Genomic DNA, 18,098 nt, shown 5'->3' on the forward strand with positions numbered 1-18,098 from the left:
TCTTACAGTATCTGGACAGACAATAGATGCCCCCTAGGCAAATACCAGATCCCCCACATTCCTTTTCTAACTTGAATAAGGGGCTCTCAGTCCTTTAATCAGTGAGAATACATTGGTTAGAGAAATTTCCACAACACTCTCTGATCGAGTTCTGATGCTCACGTATCCATTGTAGGCACTTTTGGCAGTGGACAGGGGTCAGCATGGGCACCCTGACTAGTCTGCGGCTATGCAGCCCCATACGCAACAAACTGCGATGCACTGTGTTTTCTGACACCTTTCTGTCAGTACCAGCATTAACTCAGCTATTTGAGCTACAGCTTGTCTGTTGGAACGGACCACATGGGCCAGCCTTCACTCCCCATGTGCATCAATGAGCCTTGGCCGCCCATGACCCTGTCGCTGGTTCACCGCTTTTCCCTTCTTGGACCACTTTTGATACTTTTGACAGGTACTGACCGGTACTGACCACTGCAGACCGGGAACACCCCACAAGGGCTGCAGTTTTGGAGATGCTCTGACCCAGTCATCTAGCCATCACAATTTGGCCCTTGTCAAAGTCACTCAGATCCTTACGCTTGCCCATTTATCCTGCTTCTAACACATCATCTTTGAGGACAGAATGTTCACTTGCTGCCTAATATATCCCACCCACTGACAGGTGTCATGATAAGGAGATTATCAGTGTTATTACAGTTTTTTACAGTCGCTAGGACACATTTCCCAATACTTTGGTCACTTTTTCTAAACTCTTCACACAGTGAGCACAACAGAAGTATAAGTGGGCTAAACTGAGGATCAATTATCATTACTTTGGCACAAAATGCATTCAATGACTACATCTTTCAAATTACATTAATTATTTTCTCACTTCGACACAACAACCGCCAAAACTCTGTGTACTTACAGCCCAATTTGCACATGCTTACATATAGTTTTCAAAACTGTTAAACTTATGTTCAAAACAATAACATAATACAAAACTGAATAAGACAGCAATTTGCAACAATTCTACAGTAATATTGTAATGAAATATATTTTAAATCTTAAAATTAGATGCTATAAAAACAATTGGACAATTGGACCAACCACAGCTGATTCTCATTGTAGATGAACATCTACACAGTTGTTACTCTTTCAATTTCATTACAAAAGGAGACAACTGCTGAGTAGTTTTGCATTGTGATGTGGACCCAGCCAGAAAATGGACCCAGCCAGAAATAGACAAGTGGCTGAAAGAGGAAGAAGAGTGGCTAGGAGGTGGTGAGGAATACGTATGCGTGGTGGAAGAAGAATAAGAGGAAGATCAAGAGCTGTAGTCTCAGAGCTACTATAATTGATCATGTAGTAAATCATGGTCTCTCAATGAGAGAGGCTGGTCAGAGAGTGCCAAATCTGCAATGCTCAACATGGCATCTATTGTTAGAGTTTTCCGGCATACCAACAAGTAACTAGTATTCTGCAAGGGCATTTGACTGAGTTGCACATTACAGAAGTAAATAGACTTGTGTAATTGCTGTTGCATATCTGCTTAGGACTCAATGGTTACCTCACACAGGTGGGAGAGGAAGGATGTTCACTGATGTGCAGGAAACTGCCATTGTTGATATGGTCATCAGAAACAATGGCATAAAACTCACTGAGATTCGAGACAGAGTCTTGACAGACGTTACTTTTGCAAATATTCACAGTGTAAGCATAACAACTATTTCTAGAGTCTTGAAAAAACATCAGGTAATGATGAAACAGTTGTACACTGTGCCTTTTGAGAGGAACTCTGAACATGACTGGGAAGAGAGCCAGAGGGGTGCCAACATCACAATGTGCGCCGCAATATCCACTGATGGACTGCTGTTACACAAACCACTAATTGGGCCATACAACACTGAACGTCTCCTCGCGTTCCTGCATGACCTCTATGGAAGGGTTGTGCTAGGTGAGGAAAGGGATGGAGAGAAGAAATCAGCCAACATTTATAATTGTATGGGACAATGTGGCATTTCACCACTCCCGTGCAGTCACAGAGTGGTTTGCAGCCCATCCCAGAATGGTGTCACTTTTCCTCCCACCTTACTCTCCAGTCCTCAACCCCATAGAGGAATTATTTTCCTCGTGGAGGTGGAAGGTTTATGACCACCATCCACATGATCAAATATCCCTCATGGACGCAAGGAATGCTGGATGCCTGGACATATCAGCAGAAGATTGTCAGGGATGGATCAGGCATGCCAGAAGATTCTTTCCTAGGTGTATTGCCCTAGATGAAATCAGTAGATTAGCATTACTGTTGTATCTGTATCAGTGGATGGTGTGTATACAAATTCTTGTATTTTGGAATTACTCAGTGCAAAATAATAAAAATGTATATAAGACATAAAACATATTGTGGCTTTCTGCATCATGTCCGATTCATTCCAGTTACATATATTGCAGTGAATTATAAACAGAGATGTGTCCTTGTTTTACACAAGAAAATATTGTAAAATGCTACCTGTTGTTAGTGTTTTTTAGGTCATTGTTTTGTGGGTGACAAAGTGTGTTTGTTGTCTGTCAACCTTTGCTAGTGTTCTGGAAGAATGAGTTGATTTGAGACATGTATGAAGTGATTTGGTAGTTTTAGTGCATTTTGAAAGTGAAATGAACTGCTGTGCCGAGATGTTGGTTTGGAGAACTGTGTGAAGAGTTTTGAAAAAGTGACCTAAGTATTTTGGAAATGTGTCCTAGCGACTGTAAAAAACTGTAACTTCACCTGTCAGTGGTCATAATGTTATGGCTGATCGATGTGTATATATACAGCTCCGGAAAAATGTCCCAAAAAGTCTAAAAGGAAGGTTTTGAGTGAGGAAAAGAAGCGTTCAATTTGTGGACTACATTGAGAAATGATTAGAGTTTAAGTAAGTTAATATAGAGAACATATCTAATATAAAAAAGTCCTATTTTGATGTTAGTTTTGTTGTTAATTTGCTTGTACTCATAAGCGCGAGAGATGGATTGTGTTACAAATCCAACCACACTATATTTTCCAGCCCCCCCAACCCAGGGTAATTTACAAGGGCTACTTTTTGCAGAAAAACTATTCAGTCCCACAATGAAAGTATTGTACTTCTCTACCTAAACTAGGATCTTTTCTCTTGATGCGCTGCACAAAGAACGTTTGGATTGAAAAAAAAACTTTTCTCTTATTAAAGTTTAGGATTTGAGATTTGATAATGAAGCATGTGTAAACTGTGTGGGGGTGCACAGCTAGCAGGCACTACTGGAATAGCAAGCCGTCTTTAGACAATAACAAGCAGTCTTTAGACATTAGGCATCTACGTGGAATAGTTTTTTTGGTACTTTTGGGTGTTATTCATATATACATTATACATTGTAATGTAAAGGAAATGCAAAATTGTATAGGCTGTATTCTTTATAAGCTGACCTGTAACAAGACATTATGTAATAACACTGCATTCATGCCCGGCGCCACGAGAGGGCGTAGACTTGCATATTTAGTAATGGACAAAAACTATCAGCGAAATATTTTTCGAGGAGGCCACCAAAAGAGGTGCTTAAATCCTGTTTTAGTTTGCGCCATCGGTATGCTCGCTACTGTAGCTCTGCAAATTCAGCTATTGTGTGTGAAGCCTACCATCATAAAAACTGACTGGATTAACCCCCGTTATCAATGCGCATTGAGTGCCTTTCGGACGGTGGACACGAACACAGTCACCTTGCCAGCTAGGGAACACTACATACATTGCATTGCAAGCTTCTCATTGACTCGAATTCAAACAGCTGTACCAAATGCATCTACAATTAAGGCTATATATATATATATATATATATATATATATACACAAGTAGGCTCTGTTATACTTCTTTTTTGTTATAAACTGTAATAATAGATTTTGCTTTGCAGTATCTGCACAGAGCTTTACTGTCATCAAGGACCGCTTGATGTACACAGTCTTTGTTGCACCTATTGCCATACTTGGACCACTTTGTTGGTGGCATCGTTGGTGGAAATGTATCTAGTGCTATGTCATCTAATGTCATGAATGATGACTCATCATCACTGCTGTACTAAGTGTTTATAATATTCAATACTTCTACCATACTGTTCGTACTCCCCATCCTACTCTTTCAAAAATTGCTGTTAGTTTACATTGTAATGTGTATTATTGCCATACTTGCCAAAGGCCTACCTATAATTTCAATACCACCTCCAATAGTGCTGCTAGTTTACAGTACTCTTTCTAAACTGTTTCTAGTGTACAATGTTTATGTATATAATTGCTTTCTCTTCTTGCTATATTTTTGCTGTGTATATATTTTTCTTAATTCTCACTATGTAGTTGTAGTGTGCTATGTCACCATTCATTAGCTTATTACATTCATATGTATCTATACTATTCAAGAATTCTACTAAATTGCTGCAAGTTTACATTTTTATGTATATGTTGAAACTCGCTTGGAATTCAAACTAGATTTTTCGCCAGTGGGAAGGAGGTGGGGGCAGAAAAGATCTACGTGGTTATTTGTAGTATACATTTCAATGATGACTTTTATTGTGACAAAGAAAATCTTGGGTGCTGCCAGAATAATATCCTGCTGCTTAAATAACACTAATGAAGCCTCGAATGGCCATCATTGGTGCCGGGTGAAGATTACGAGAACACAACCTTTCATGTGCCACATTAATGTTCTTGCATTTTCAGATGACAAGCGAGTCAATAAATGCAGGTGGGCTGTGTCCAGAGTCTTTAAATAGAATCCAGATCAGCTGTACAACCAGGTGGATAAGGACAGGGACTACCAGGTGGGCTATGTCCAGAGTCTTTAAACAGAATCCAGATCAGCTGTACAACCAGGTGGACACTGATGACCAGTTGGGCTATGGGCAGTGACAGCTAGAAGTCATCAGGCCAGGTAGTCCTGAGGTGTGGGTCCATGAATTCAGATCCTCCTAAGATTCAACAGGACACCAGAGCAATTAAAGGTCCAGAAGGAGACCTCAGCATATAATTCAGACTGCCCCCATCATATTAACAAATGCATCCTAAACCATTGGGACTGAGACAGGGGGTCTGGAGACGCTGTAGCTCAGGGTTATACAACTCAGGTTAGGCTGAACATACATAGTATTCACCAAAGCAGCACACAAAACATTTTATACATTTCTTGCCACTACTCTATTGTCCATTTCTTTATGAGGTGAAGGACATGGAATATCCCCTTCAAGACACAGATCACCTGCTCTATAACAAAATGAATATTTCTAAAATGTTGCCTTTGTTCATTCAGTATCTCATGTGACACTGAGATTGTAGGACTTTCCAGCTTTCAGGATGCAAAAAAACAAAATATTGAATCTACATATTCTTGATACTTTGTGTCTTTCTAAGGGTTATTGGTTGTCACGGTAGCGCAGTGGTGGAGAGGAGGAACCAAGCGCAGGCAGAGCAGCTTTAGATGTCTGGGATGTGTTCGAGGATGAAAGGAAACCGGGAAAAGCGGGAGGTGACGGAGCTGTCCGTCACCTCGCCGTCACATTGGTACTGAAGTGAATCACATATGTTCAGCTCCAAGACATTTGTTGGATAAACCACTGGTATTCAACAGTAAATCAGTATGTAAGAAATAAACATACCAATATGAATCTGAACAATGCATTTGACTCTGGACTCTTCAACCTCTTTTCCTGGGAGATGTTTCCTTCCTAGATCTGGATTAGTAAATGCATGAGTAAAACAAACACATTTGTAGTCTAATTGTAACAGTATTTATGCCAGTCCTTTTCATCTTGCTTCAGCTTTGAAATATATACTTGGTATCAATTTCAAATGTGAAGACAGTTAACATACCCAATTTGTACAGTAGTGATATGAAGCCTCGCTCCCTGGCAATCTGTAGGGTACATACTGTACATGTCACGGTGCGGTGAGGATCAGTGCACCTCCAGTTCCCATCACTCCACAAACACATCCCGGACTTGTCTTCGTGTCACATGTCTTCAACTATTCACACCAAGTCCCAATCATCTCGTTAGTACGTGTTTAAATGCTCCCCACATCTGCCCATCATTGTTGTTGCTGTCTGTATGCTACATGTAAACGTTTGCTGTTTAAAGATTCAGCCCCTTTGTTTTCCTTAAGTTTGTTTTGTATGCTCAGTGTTTGTTTTTCTACATCGAGTATATTCACCTGCGCCTGGTTCCTCCACTACTGCCACCCGTTACAGTACATACAGGTGCTGGTCATAAAATTTGAATATCACCAAAAGTTGATTTATTTCAGTAATTCCATTCAAAAAGTGAAACTTGTATATTATATTCATTCATTACACACAGACGGATATACACTCACCTAAAGGATTATTAGGAACACCATACTAATACTGTGTTTGACCCCCTTTCGCCTTCAGAACTGCCTTAATTCTACATGGCATTGATTCAACAAGGTGCTGAAAGCATTCTTTAGAAATGTTGGCCCATATTGATAGGATAGCATCTTGCAGTTGATGGAGGTTTGTGGGATGCACATCCAGGGCACGAAGCTCCCGTTCCACCACATCCCAAAGATGCTCTATTGGGTTGAGATCTGGTGACTGTGGGGGCCATTTCAGTACAGTGAACTCATTGTCATGTTCAAGAAACCAATTTGAAATGATTCGAGCTTTGTGACATGGTGCATTATCCTGCTGGAAGTAGCCATCAGAGGATGGGTACATGGTGGTCATAAAGGGATGGACATGGTCAGAAACAATGCTCAGGTAGGCCGTGGCATTTAAACGATGCCCAATTGGCACTAAGGGGCCTAAAGTGTGCCAAGAAAACATCCCCCACACCATTACACCACCACCACCAGCCTGCACAGTGGTAACAAGACATGATGGATCCATGTTCTCATTCTGTTTACGCCAAATTCTGACTCTACGATCTGAATGTCTCAACATAAATTGAAACTCATCAGACCAGGCAACATTCTTCCAGTCTTCAACTGTCCAATTTTGGTGAGCTCGTGCAAATTGTAGCCTCTTTTTCCTATTTGTAATGGAGATGAGTGGTACCCGGTGGGGTCTTCTGCTGTTGTAGCCCATCCGCCTCAAGGTTGTGCGTGTTGTGGCTTCACAAATGCTTTGCTGCATACCTCGGTTGTAACAAGTGGTTATTTCAGTTAAAGTTTGAATCAGCTTGAATCAGTCCATTCTCCTCTGACCTCTAGCATCAACAAGGCATTTTCGCCCACAGGACTGCCGCATACTGGATGTTTTTCCCTTTTCACACCATTCTTTGTAAACCCTAGAAATGGTTGTGCGTGAAAATCCCAGTAACTGAGGAGATTGTGAAATACTCAGACCGGCCCATCTGGCACCAACAACCATGCCACGCTCAAAATTGCTTAAATCACCTTTCTTTCCCATTCTGACATTCAGTTTGGAGTTCAGGAGATTGTCTTGACCAGGACCACACCCCTAAATGCATTGAAGCAACTGCCATGTGATTGGTTGATTAGATAATTGCATTAATGAGAAATTGAACAGGTGTTCCTAATAATCCTTTAGGTGAGTGTATATATATATATATAACACTGTACATAGCAGCAGTTAAAAAAAATAAGAAATACAGTACTGCAGCTTAGCAACAATATTGGTTGTGCTGGAAATGTCATTCATATTCGCCACAGGTCCCTTGTACCGCCGTGACATCTTCTCCCACCTGCATGGTCAGCTGCCCCTTTCTGGTACCTGGGGACCTGGTTCTGGACAGCCTCATCAGTGGCATCCCGGTTGGAAGGATTCTTCCTTATGGCTTCTGTAATACAGTAATCAGATATTGTACTTAAATGGTCTGACATGATTTTGAGAATTGCATGACATTCAAGACTAATGAAATGTTTCAAGAAGACAACATACAAGAGCAACTATAGTCTTGTTTTTACCTGATTGTGGAGCCAGCTGTGCCCTCGGCTTGACATTCTTTTCAGTCTGACGTTTATCAGAAGCTAAAAAGCACAATGAAATGTCCATAACTTAATAGTGAAATAAACTAAACTGCCATAAACAGTGGGGAGAAAAAGTATTTGATACACTGCTGATTTTGCAGGTTTTCCTACAAAGCATACAGAGGTCTGTAATCATAGGTACACTTCAACTGTGAGAGATGGAATCTAAAACAAATATCCAGTAAATCACATTGTATTATTTCTGAATAATTAATTAGCATTATTTAATCACCTACCAACCAGTAAGAATTCCGGTTCTCACAGACCTGTTAGTCTTTCTTTAAGAATCCCTCCTGTTCTCCACTCATTACCTGTATTAACTGCACCTGTTTGAACTTGTTACCTGTATAAAAGACACCTGTCCACACACTCAATTAAACAGACTCCAACCTCTCCACAATGGCCAAGACCAGAGAGCTGTGTAAGGACATCAGGGATAAAATTGTAGACCTGCATAAGGCTGGGATGGGCTACAGGACAGTAGGCAAGCAGGTTGGTGAGAGGGCAACAACTGTTGGCGCAATTATTCGAAAATGGAAGAAGTTCAAGATGACGGTCAATCTCCCTCGGTCTGGGGCTCCATGCAAGATCTCACCTCGTGGGGCATCAATGATCATGAGGAAGGTGAGGTATCAGCCCAGAACTACACTGCAGGACTTGGTCAATGACCTGAAGAGAGCTGGGACCACAGTCTCAAAGAAAACCATTAGTAACACACTACGCCGTCATGGATTAAAATCCTGCAGCACACGCAAGGTCCCCCTGCTCAAGCCAGCACATGTCCAGGCTTGTCTGAAGTTTGCCAATGACCATCTGGATGATCCAGAGGAGGAATGGGAGAAGGTCATGTGGTCTGATGAGACAAAAATAAAGCATTTTGGTTTAAACTCCACTTGCCGTGTTTGGAGGAAGAAGAAGGATGAGTACAACCCCAAGAACACCATCCCAACCGTGAAACAAGGAGGTGGAAACATAATTCTTTGGGGATGCTTTTCTGCAAAGGGGACCGGACGACTGCACTGTATTGAAGGGAGGATGGATGGGGCCATGTATCGGGGGATCTTGGCCAACAACCTCCTTCACTCAGTAAGAGCATTGAAGATGGGTCGTGGCTGGGTCTTCCAGCATGACAAAGACCCGAAACACACAGCCAGGGCAACTAAGGAGTGGCTCCATAAGAAGCATCTCAAGGTCCTGGAGTGGCCTAGCCAGTCACCAGACCTGAACCCAATAGAAAATCTTTGGAGGGAGCTGAAAGTCCGTATTGTCCAGTGACAGCCCCAAAACCTGAAGGATCTGGAGAAGGTCTGTATGGAAGTGTGTGCCAAAATCCCTGCTGCAGTGTGTGCAAACCTGGTCAAGAAATACAGGAAACGTATGATCTCTGTAATTGCAAACAAAGGTTTCTGTACCAAATATTAAGTTCAGCTTTTCTTATGTATCAAATACTTATGTCATGCAATAAAATGCAAATGAATTACTTAAATCATACAAATTGATTTTCTGGAACAAATACTTGTTCTCCCCACTGCACATGTAATTTCAAAAAGGCTGTACAGTATTGCATTTTAGTAAAGGGCACACGTTCAGACAAATGCAGTTTCATTAAGACAAGATGCTAGCGTAACTATAGTCTTGTTTTTACCTGATTGTAGAGCCAGCTGTGCCCTCAGCTCGACCTTCTCTTCAGTCAGTTACTTGATCTTCTCCAAATGTTCTGAAAGTAAAGACAGACAATTAATTATTCAGTCCTAAATATCTGGTTATTTTACAATCAGAACTCAAATCGCATTGTCCGCCAAAATGTTCATTCTTACCTTCATGTGCAGAGCTAACTTACACAGGGAGGGGACCTCCGGGGGCGCGGACACCGGCATAGGAATGCGCAGGCGCCGGGCAGCAGCAGAGATGGCAGCAAAGAAGTCCTCCTTCACTGCCGGGGGGGGGTCGACACTCCTGTTCTTGGGGGGGCACGAGCACCTCCTCCGAAGAGGAAGAGCTGGAACAACTCTGCACCCTCCTCGATGAAGTACGCCAGCCTGTCCATCCTCACCGGCAAAGGGAGGATGGAGCAGGCGTTGCACACAGGCTCCTCGGTGGCACCATCGCGAGCATGCAGCGGTCCCAGACATGCACGGCACAGTGTGTGCGCGTCCCGCCGGGTACGCTTGATATGGACATTTTGAAATAAGGTGCATTTGAGAAATGTCTGTCTTTCCATTGGCTGGTATGTAGATCTTTACTTTGATTGTGACACATGTGTCTGTATAGTATCAGAGGATTATTAGGTATTTGGACCATGTTCTCCTGCCTAGACAAAGAAGGGTGTTAGTCCTCTGTTCCTTGGGGAATGTGGTTCTTGGGGGGAGTAAGGTCAGTTGGACCCTTTAGGTAAATACAACAGTAAACATTATGGCAGGAAGGATAAGGTGGGGGGACTGCCTGCCCTTTGGGTAAAACCTGACACAAGACAGATGGGCAACAACTTACCACCCCCATTGTAACTGTAATAAATACAGATTGTGCATGTATGTTTGTAAGCGTGTGACGCGTCTCTTTTAATTGCAAATAATTAATAAACTGTTAAATTGCACCCAGAGAATTTTGTAGCGTGTGATGGAATTACCAGCAGGCCGAGAGAGACGTTGGCGGCTTGGGCGCCGTGTTAGAAGAAGCCACTCCATTGGCTTAAGTAGGTGAAGCCAACCCTGGCTTTGTAGAAATCACTGATTGCACAATAAACTTTTCTTGAAAGAAGGGAGGGAGACAGATTGGGGTATGGCGACCTCTTTTATAGCCATGGGGCAGATGGCCGTGAGAGGTGTGATTTGCATATTTACATTTTCAGCGCCTGCCTATGGGCAGAGGGGTAAACCAATAGGAGCGAAACCCTTATGGGCAAAGCTTCAAGATATAGAACATTATCCACATGATGTGGATAACGTAACACAAAAAAACATGATTTAGCTAACGTTACGTATCAGTTGATAAGCAACCAAACTTGTGGACACACGAAGAAACAAGGTTTACTGTAGGTATTTAATCTCAGGACAACACTGTTTTTTTTTTCTATAACTTGTTTTCCTGCCAATGGTTCCGAACTTGCGTTCAGCTACGAGTGACTTGACTAAATAATTTGTATGTAGAATATGGCAAACAGTCATGGTTTAATACAAAACCGTCATTACGTTCTTACTCAGTAACCTAACAACACTTAACACTAGTTATTTATAATAGAACAAGACTCACCATAGCTATGTAGGTGACTCTGCGTTAAACCATTTTCGGTCTGATGGCCAAAAAATCCTTGATCTTCGGGAGTTCATCAAATTGTAGTAAAACGATGTGATAATCCACATGTTGTATTGTCCAATTCAGAGCATATAGCTTATACCTTACACACTTTGAACAAGAGTTGACGAGAGAACCAAGTTGCTAAAATGAATGTTCTTTCTAGTTTTCATGGTACTACAGAGTGGGATCACAAAGGTCCTTTACACAAGCAATAGTGCAATAGTCAAAGTCAATTTTATTTATAAACTACCAATTTTGACCAAAATTCTGTACACTAAGATTTAACAATATTAAAATCAAATAATAAGTACAATAATAAAAGGGGTACAATAGCATCTCTGCTGGAAGAAAATGGCAACACAAGCAGAAACAGCAGAGTAAAGCGCACGCCCTCTTTTCGGCCGCTGGTGGAAAGCATAGACTGTATATAAAATGGACGACGCCCTTTCGCTCTTTTCCATTGGTGAAAAATGAAGCCACCAGTGTCCCGATACGGCGCGGACATCTTGGACTTGCGTCTGCGCAGATAGCGATCTTGGGACCAGTTCTGCGCAGTAGTTATGCGCAGTAGCGAGCAGGAAGTAAAGCCGTAAAGCCGCGAAATCAACGGCCCCTCCCCTGTGCCCCGCCCTCACTCTCCCTCGCAGAATGCGCATACCGTAATCAATCGCAAGTCCAAGTACAGTACAACCTTTGCTTGTTAAACCTAGACGATATGTTATAGCCTAACTTACATCATGTTTAACCTTAATTTAGAATAGGCCTAATACAAAAAGAATTGGTAACTTCTAGCTAACAATCCCCTGCTAGCTATTGACATGGCTATTAACGAGGCTTGTTGTCTTTTAGCTAACGTTAGCTAGCCCATTACATTTATTTACTAATTAAATAGCTTATAAATTTAACTTACCGAAAAAAATTCAAAGATCGATTGGAAATGCCAGATCGGTTAGCACAATGTACTGCAGAACAACCCATTATGTCCGTGTGAAATTATATCAATTATAGAAATTTAAAGATTAAATGTAAAGCTCCAATCTCCTCAGTCCTCCGAAGGAGGATGGCGCTTCAGTGGCTCCTTGGCTCAGATAGCTGTCAATCAAAGCTGTGAATCACGACAGCACACCACCGTTTTTAGAGCATTAAATAACTAACTAAAAACCAACTTATTTTAAAAACAAACTCTTGAATTTACATTAGCGTGATACAAACTACAGTAAATGACAGAAACCAGCTTCGGAAAAAAGATCATTGAAGGGTAATTTAATTGTTTAGTTGGTCTCGCGTCCCATTGAATAACATGGGGAGGGCGGGGTTTATGACCTATACTGGGACCACTCACCAGGGGGCGATCGAGACTTTTTGGCTTCACTTTTCAGGGCTTGTGCGGCACGCTTGGTGGAAAGCCGCATGAGATGCAAATTAGCTTATGCAAATTGAGATCAGGAGAAAAACCGCAAAAACTGGTGTCCCTTTGACTATACCACTTTATTCGCCTTATTCAACCACGTCACTTCCTTTAAACCAAAACGAGGCTGTGGGGTACGGAAGTAACGTTGGCTCGCCCATCTGTAGACTTCTGTCATAACGTTACCTACAATGCCCCCGCATTGTTGTGTTCCCAAATGTACGTCTTCAAAGAGAAAGAAATCCTATACAGGTCAAACCTTCCATCGTTTCCCCAAAGATCCTGTACTTGGCCGTGAATGGATTCATAAAATAAGAAGAGATCCAGGTCGCCATTTCAAGGTAAGATATTAACATTAGTTTACGATGCTAACGTTAGCCATATTTACGTTAACTGTCATAGAGATAGCTAGCTAAACCTTCTGGCTAAATAGACATGACTTGATTAGCCACGAACCGGTCCTTTTTAAGTTATAACAAGCGAAGGGCTGATTCGGGGTAACGTTAAGCAAGTTGTTGCTCTTTTTACTAGCCTGGGCAGCTAACGTCCTGCCGCCTTGTCTTACAGCAAAATATAAACAAGACGTGATCTGTGCCTGTTTATGATAATAACCATTGCTAATCTAGACCATGTTAAGCACACAACTACGTATAAACAGTAACATCCATTTTACTGGGTTTGGGCATCCCAGTAGACGACATTACTGATTCGTTTTTAGCATCTGTGTTACCTGTGAGACCTGAATAGTACCTTCTCCAACCCTACGTAACATCGCTATGTGAACTGAGTAACCCATGCCTGTAAACAAATTAACTTATACTTAATATTTATTAATTTTAATTACCAACAGTAGCACCCTGCCTTGCTTTGTAGTGACACATTGGAAACAAGCTATTTTGACTGATGGTTCCAATACACTTTTAGCTAAAGATCACATCGACTGCACATAACATGTTATTTTTAGTCTAGCATGGAAAGATGAACTGTTGATATGAACGATCAAGATGAACATTTGAACTATTAGCTAGCGTATTTGTTCTAGCAGTGCCACCATGATACCTGAATGATGTAAGGTGCCTCGTTTTTTCGCATTGAGCGAAATTAGCTCTCACACTGACTGTCTCGCTCCTCTTGACTGTCGGTAAAATCATTTATTGTTAACACTCAAAATAACAGTCAGTCTGGTGTGGTTAATATATCTTAACAATGCTTAGCATCAGCTTGTAATGTTGTCACGTCCTGTTGTTTTATCTAGCTAACAAGCTAACTTTAAAAGTAACGTTAACTAATGTTGATTTCAGAAAAAAAGCTGTGATCGTCTGTGCATTACCTTCCAGGTCGTGCACATATCCCTCGATCCAGTTGCTGTATCCTTTCAGCAAAACAGCCCGGAAAATCATGCAGTCCTTATTGGCCCATTTTTCGACATAGTCCACTGTTATTTCGGGAAGACATGAAAGATTTGATGTCCACACAGGTATCGCCATGATGACAGACGCCCGCTGCTGCGCTCTGTCAATGAACTTCCGGTTTAGAGTGTACCCCCTAGCCTCGTTTTGGATTTCAAGATGGAGGCGCGGTGAATAAGGTCAGCAATTGCACTGGGTAGCTATGTAAAACGATTTATCGGCCTGGTTAACTTTCATGAGTAAAACTTAAAAATAATGAAAATCAGTGATGTGTTTGAGAGTACATTTATATTTACTGTCATAAATATTAGCAACACCCCCTCCTTTTCGGGACGCACGAGGGAAATGCTCACTAGTATAGCCAGGAGGAGAGGCCTCATTTAGGGCAGTGAATTCATCAGGCTTTAGCCACGTTTCACATAAACCAATAACATCTAGTTTATGATCAGAGATTAATTCATTTACTGCAACTGCCTTTGGAGCAAGAGATCTAACATTTAGGATTCCCATTTTGAGATGCAAGGTGATACAGTCATTTTTATTTGTGACCGAGGTGGAGGAAGGCTTTATCTTAATAAGGTTGCTATTAGCACTACCTTGTTTAACTTTTCTCACCCTGGAACGAGTCACAGTGGCAATAGATAAAACTGTAACTACTCTGGCTATGCTATCGACATGCTCCACTATGCTAGCAGGCTGGCTAACAGCCTGCGGCCTGACCTGCACCCTACCTCATGGTGAGGCTATAGGAGTGAGACTCCTGTCAATGTTCCTCGATAAAAAGGAGAGCACCACTCCAGCTAGGAGTTTACACGCTGATGCTATGTTCTGTTTCGTAACCTCTGACTGTTTCATCCTAACGTCATTGGTGCCAATGTGAATAACAATATCTCTGTACTCTCTATACTTGTAGTGTACTCTCTATGCCAGTTTTAGACTTCGCTAGCACCATCCCCAGATTTGCGGCTATGTCGGTGGCTCTGCCCCCCGGTAAAGTGTACGATCGCCGGCTGATTCTTTAGTCTAATACTGCGGGTAATGGAATCGCCGATGACTCAAGTTTTTAGTTTTTTAAGGCCACCGATAGAACATACCTGCCGATCATTCCCCTTCAAAGACTGCTAGGGCCTTGACTCCAACTCCAGTGGTGAAAACCTGTTGAAAGTCTCAGTTGGATTTAGCAACGATTCAGGGTTAACTCGAAGGCATTTCTTCCTAGTGACAAAGATAACGTACTTGCCCGGCTGCAGGAGCTGTGCCGGGGGGCTAACAAGATGTAGTTTTTTCTATTTCAACACTAATCCTTGTCTGACATTTGCGTCAGAAGCCGAGGCTCTAACGCTCTTTACCTGAAGACAATAGTTCTACTCCGTGTTGTAGCTACAACAATTACAGTGATAAGGCATTTTAATGATACTTAGCATAGTGTTCAGGGGTGAGTAGTTCTATTAATTATGTCCAAAGAGTCCCGATGTAGTAAAGTTGGGTAAGAGGTCAACAGATGGAAAATATGGCGTTGGTAAACTCTTAAAATAGAATTTGACCAATTAGTTTATATTAAGTAAATTCGAAAAAAGTCTAGCCTGTAGCCAGGTAGGTAACAGCAGGCAGCTTACAGCACGTCAATGATCAGAAACTGTCCACAAGAATCGTGAGACAGATGGCTGACCAACACAGTGATGCTGAGGCAGGTTGCACAGACATTCACGTTTAGAGTTTATAAAGACATGCAAGGAGGTATGTCAAATTTAGCTGCATCTATTTACAGATAATACATCAGTTACGACTCGACAAAAACACCAGCAGTGCAAGCATCCAACAAGCAGAGCAAACCAACTTTTATTTTTAGGTGTTAATCATTGCCACATCCGCCGAGCGATCCCCAAAACAGGCCATTTTGACCCCATCAATCACAGCCACATATAGCAGTGGATGGATGCACATGTTCATTGAAACCAGGCCCTTAGATACCTGGTATGTCTTGTATGACCAGCAATCAATATATTCTTGTTCAATAAAGCTCTTATTGAAGGTGAAGTGATAAGGCAAAAAAGATATGGCATAAAGCAAAACCACTGCAAACACCATTAGACCCACCTTCCGTTTCTCCACAGAGGTTATATTGGGATTCCTCCACACCACCCTCAACAGTCCCCCGTAGGACACAAAAGTGACCAGGAAGGGAACAGTGCATCCAACCACAATCAGAAACACTTTATAATGGAGTATTGAGTTGGCAACATCCTTAGTAAAGCTGGCACAATATGAGGTCAGTACACAATGTTTCTTGTTGCGAGCTGGACAGATGGAGGCAAACATCAGCACAGGCGATGAGATGGCCATCACAAAGATCCAGACGACGACACTCGCAACCTTGGCTTTGGCAGGACTCCCATTGTTCCGGGTGAAGAAGGGGTGCGCAACAGCCAAGTAACGAGTCACGCTAATACACATGATGAAGTAGATGCTGACATACAGGTTGCAGTTGAAGAGGAAGCGTTCGATCTTACATGCTGCCTCCCCAAAGCGCCAGTTCTTCTCTATGATGGAGTAGTCAATTAGCAGGGGCAGGTTGAAGACATAGAGCAGGTCACTGATGACCAGGTTACAGGACAGCACCACACCGATGTGCCAGTTGTTCCTCTGCCTGGTCACCAGAATCCACAGGGAAATCAGGTTACTAAGCAATGCCACGCAAAACTCGACCCCATAAATCAAAGGCAGAAACCTGGCTTGGAAGTTGTTACAAGAGGTATCGTTCATGTTTGCGCTGTGTTGAGTGAAAGAGGAAAGGCACGGCCGACAGACTCCTAGAAGAATTTCAATCTGAGGAAGGAAAGGGATTAAACATTCAAATGTGTTCTTAAAACATTTAATGCAGTTTCTCGTTTATCTTTAAACTGGAACTTAATATGACAGCAGCCAATAGATCAACCACTGCAGTTCATCTTATTCTGTCACTATAAACATAGTGTTAATACCGTCTCATTTGCAAAAAATGTTAACGCTATTTTTTAGCTTACCAGCAACAAAAATCTCAGCTAAATAAAAAAAACAGTAGTGCATTCTCCACCCCAGTGTAGTGCAAGGAAGACCACAACATGAGTGGGTTGATTTAAAACAGAAAATGCTTGTCCAAAAACTAAGGTAGTTTATATACACAAGTAATTTCTTGGCTCTGTAACTCAAGACAGATAAAAAAAGAAAGAAAAATCACCATCACTCAAAATCAGGATCAACTGGTGTTGAAACTGAATTATCAACCACCATCCACATATCTGACCAAATACATATCCAGTCTTCTGCTTCTAAATATTGTGATCCTGATTCAAAGTTGTATAACACCACTTAATTAAGCAAAAATTGTCAAAACAATTGTGTAACTGACTAAAATAAAGTCAATAACGGTAAAATGTTCACATAGTGAAGTTTAGTATTAGGTCACATTTTTTGCATGCAATGACAAACTACCAACATGCAGCATTTTTAGGTTTATAAAGTCAGCTTCGCCCTTCAGATTGTCAATTTCTGCAATAATACATTTACCAATTTTCCAATGCATGTTATTACACATTACTTCAGTCTCTCCATTTAGAAATAATAGGAATGCACAACTATGCAAACAATAACTGTCACACAGCGTCAACATTTGACTACTGATCGTAATGTTGGATCAATATGCTAAAAATAAACAGACCATATATTCAAACTGAAAACTCCACAGTAACATCGAAAATATTTCAGAATGACAAATACTTACATTTTTCCAAATGGTGGTTCAAACGAAAGGAAATGCAGACTGATTACTCAGACTACACGAACACGCTTCTCGAAAGGAAATGAGTAAAACCAAACGTCTCAGTTTGACAGTAGATGCAAATCTATCATGTGCACCCCACTTCCCATTTCAACAAAACCACACCACATTTTAAAGAACTGACACAAACCCGGAGACTTTCACCATTAGAAACAGTACCAGATTCGAAACAACTTCTATCACGC

The 18,098-nt window shown here is 41.6% G+C and overlaps 2 protein-coding genes across 2 annotated transcripts in view; one reads left to right on the plus strand and one right to left on the minus strand.

Annotated features, from left to right (window-relative positions):
- Positions 1 to 14,254: 14,254 nt before the first annotated feature.
- Positions 14,255 to 18,098, plus strand: part of angptl6 (angiopoietin-like 6) — a 28,941-nt gene continuing 25,097 nt past the window's right edge. The window contains exon 1 of the mRNA XM_034295332.1: positions 14,255 to 14,275. The gene's annotated coding sequence lies outside the window, so the exon portion shown is untranslated. The remainder of the gene's footprint in view (positions 14,276 to 18,098) is intronic.
- p2ry11 (purinergic receptor P2Y11) lies at positions 15,913 to 17,925 on the minus strand. Its single transcript, XM_020051293.2, has 2 exons — positions 17,857 to 17,925; positions 15,913 to 16,922 (listed from the first exon to the last, which is right to left on the minus strand). Exon 2 carries the CDS (start codon positions 16,857 to 16,859, stop codon positions 15,942 to 15,944), a length of 918 nt encoding a protein of 305 aa, XP_019906852.2. The 5' UTR covers positions 16,860 to 16,922; positions 17,857 to 17,925; the 3' UTR covers positions 15,913 to 15,941.

The sequence above is a fragment of the Esox lucius genome, chromosome 11, assembly GCF_011004845.1.
Source record: "Esox lucius isolate fEsoLuc1 chromosome 11, fEsoLuc1.pri, whole genome shotgun sequence".
In the NCBI taxonomy this organism is placed as follows: domain Eukaryota; kingdom Metazoa; phylum Chordata; class Actinopteri; order Esociformes; family Esocidae; genus Esox; species Esox lucius.

Bases quoted from the DNA above. Each gene is read 5' to 3' on its own strand.
- p2ry11 (XM_020051293.2), bottom strand. From the start codon at position 16,859: ATGAACGATACCTCTTGTAACAACTTCCAAGCCAGGTTTCTGCCTTTG.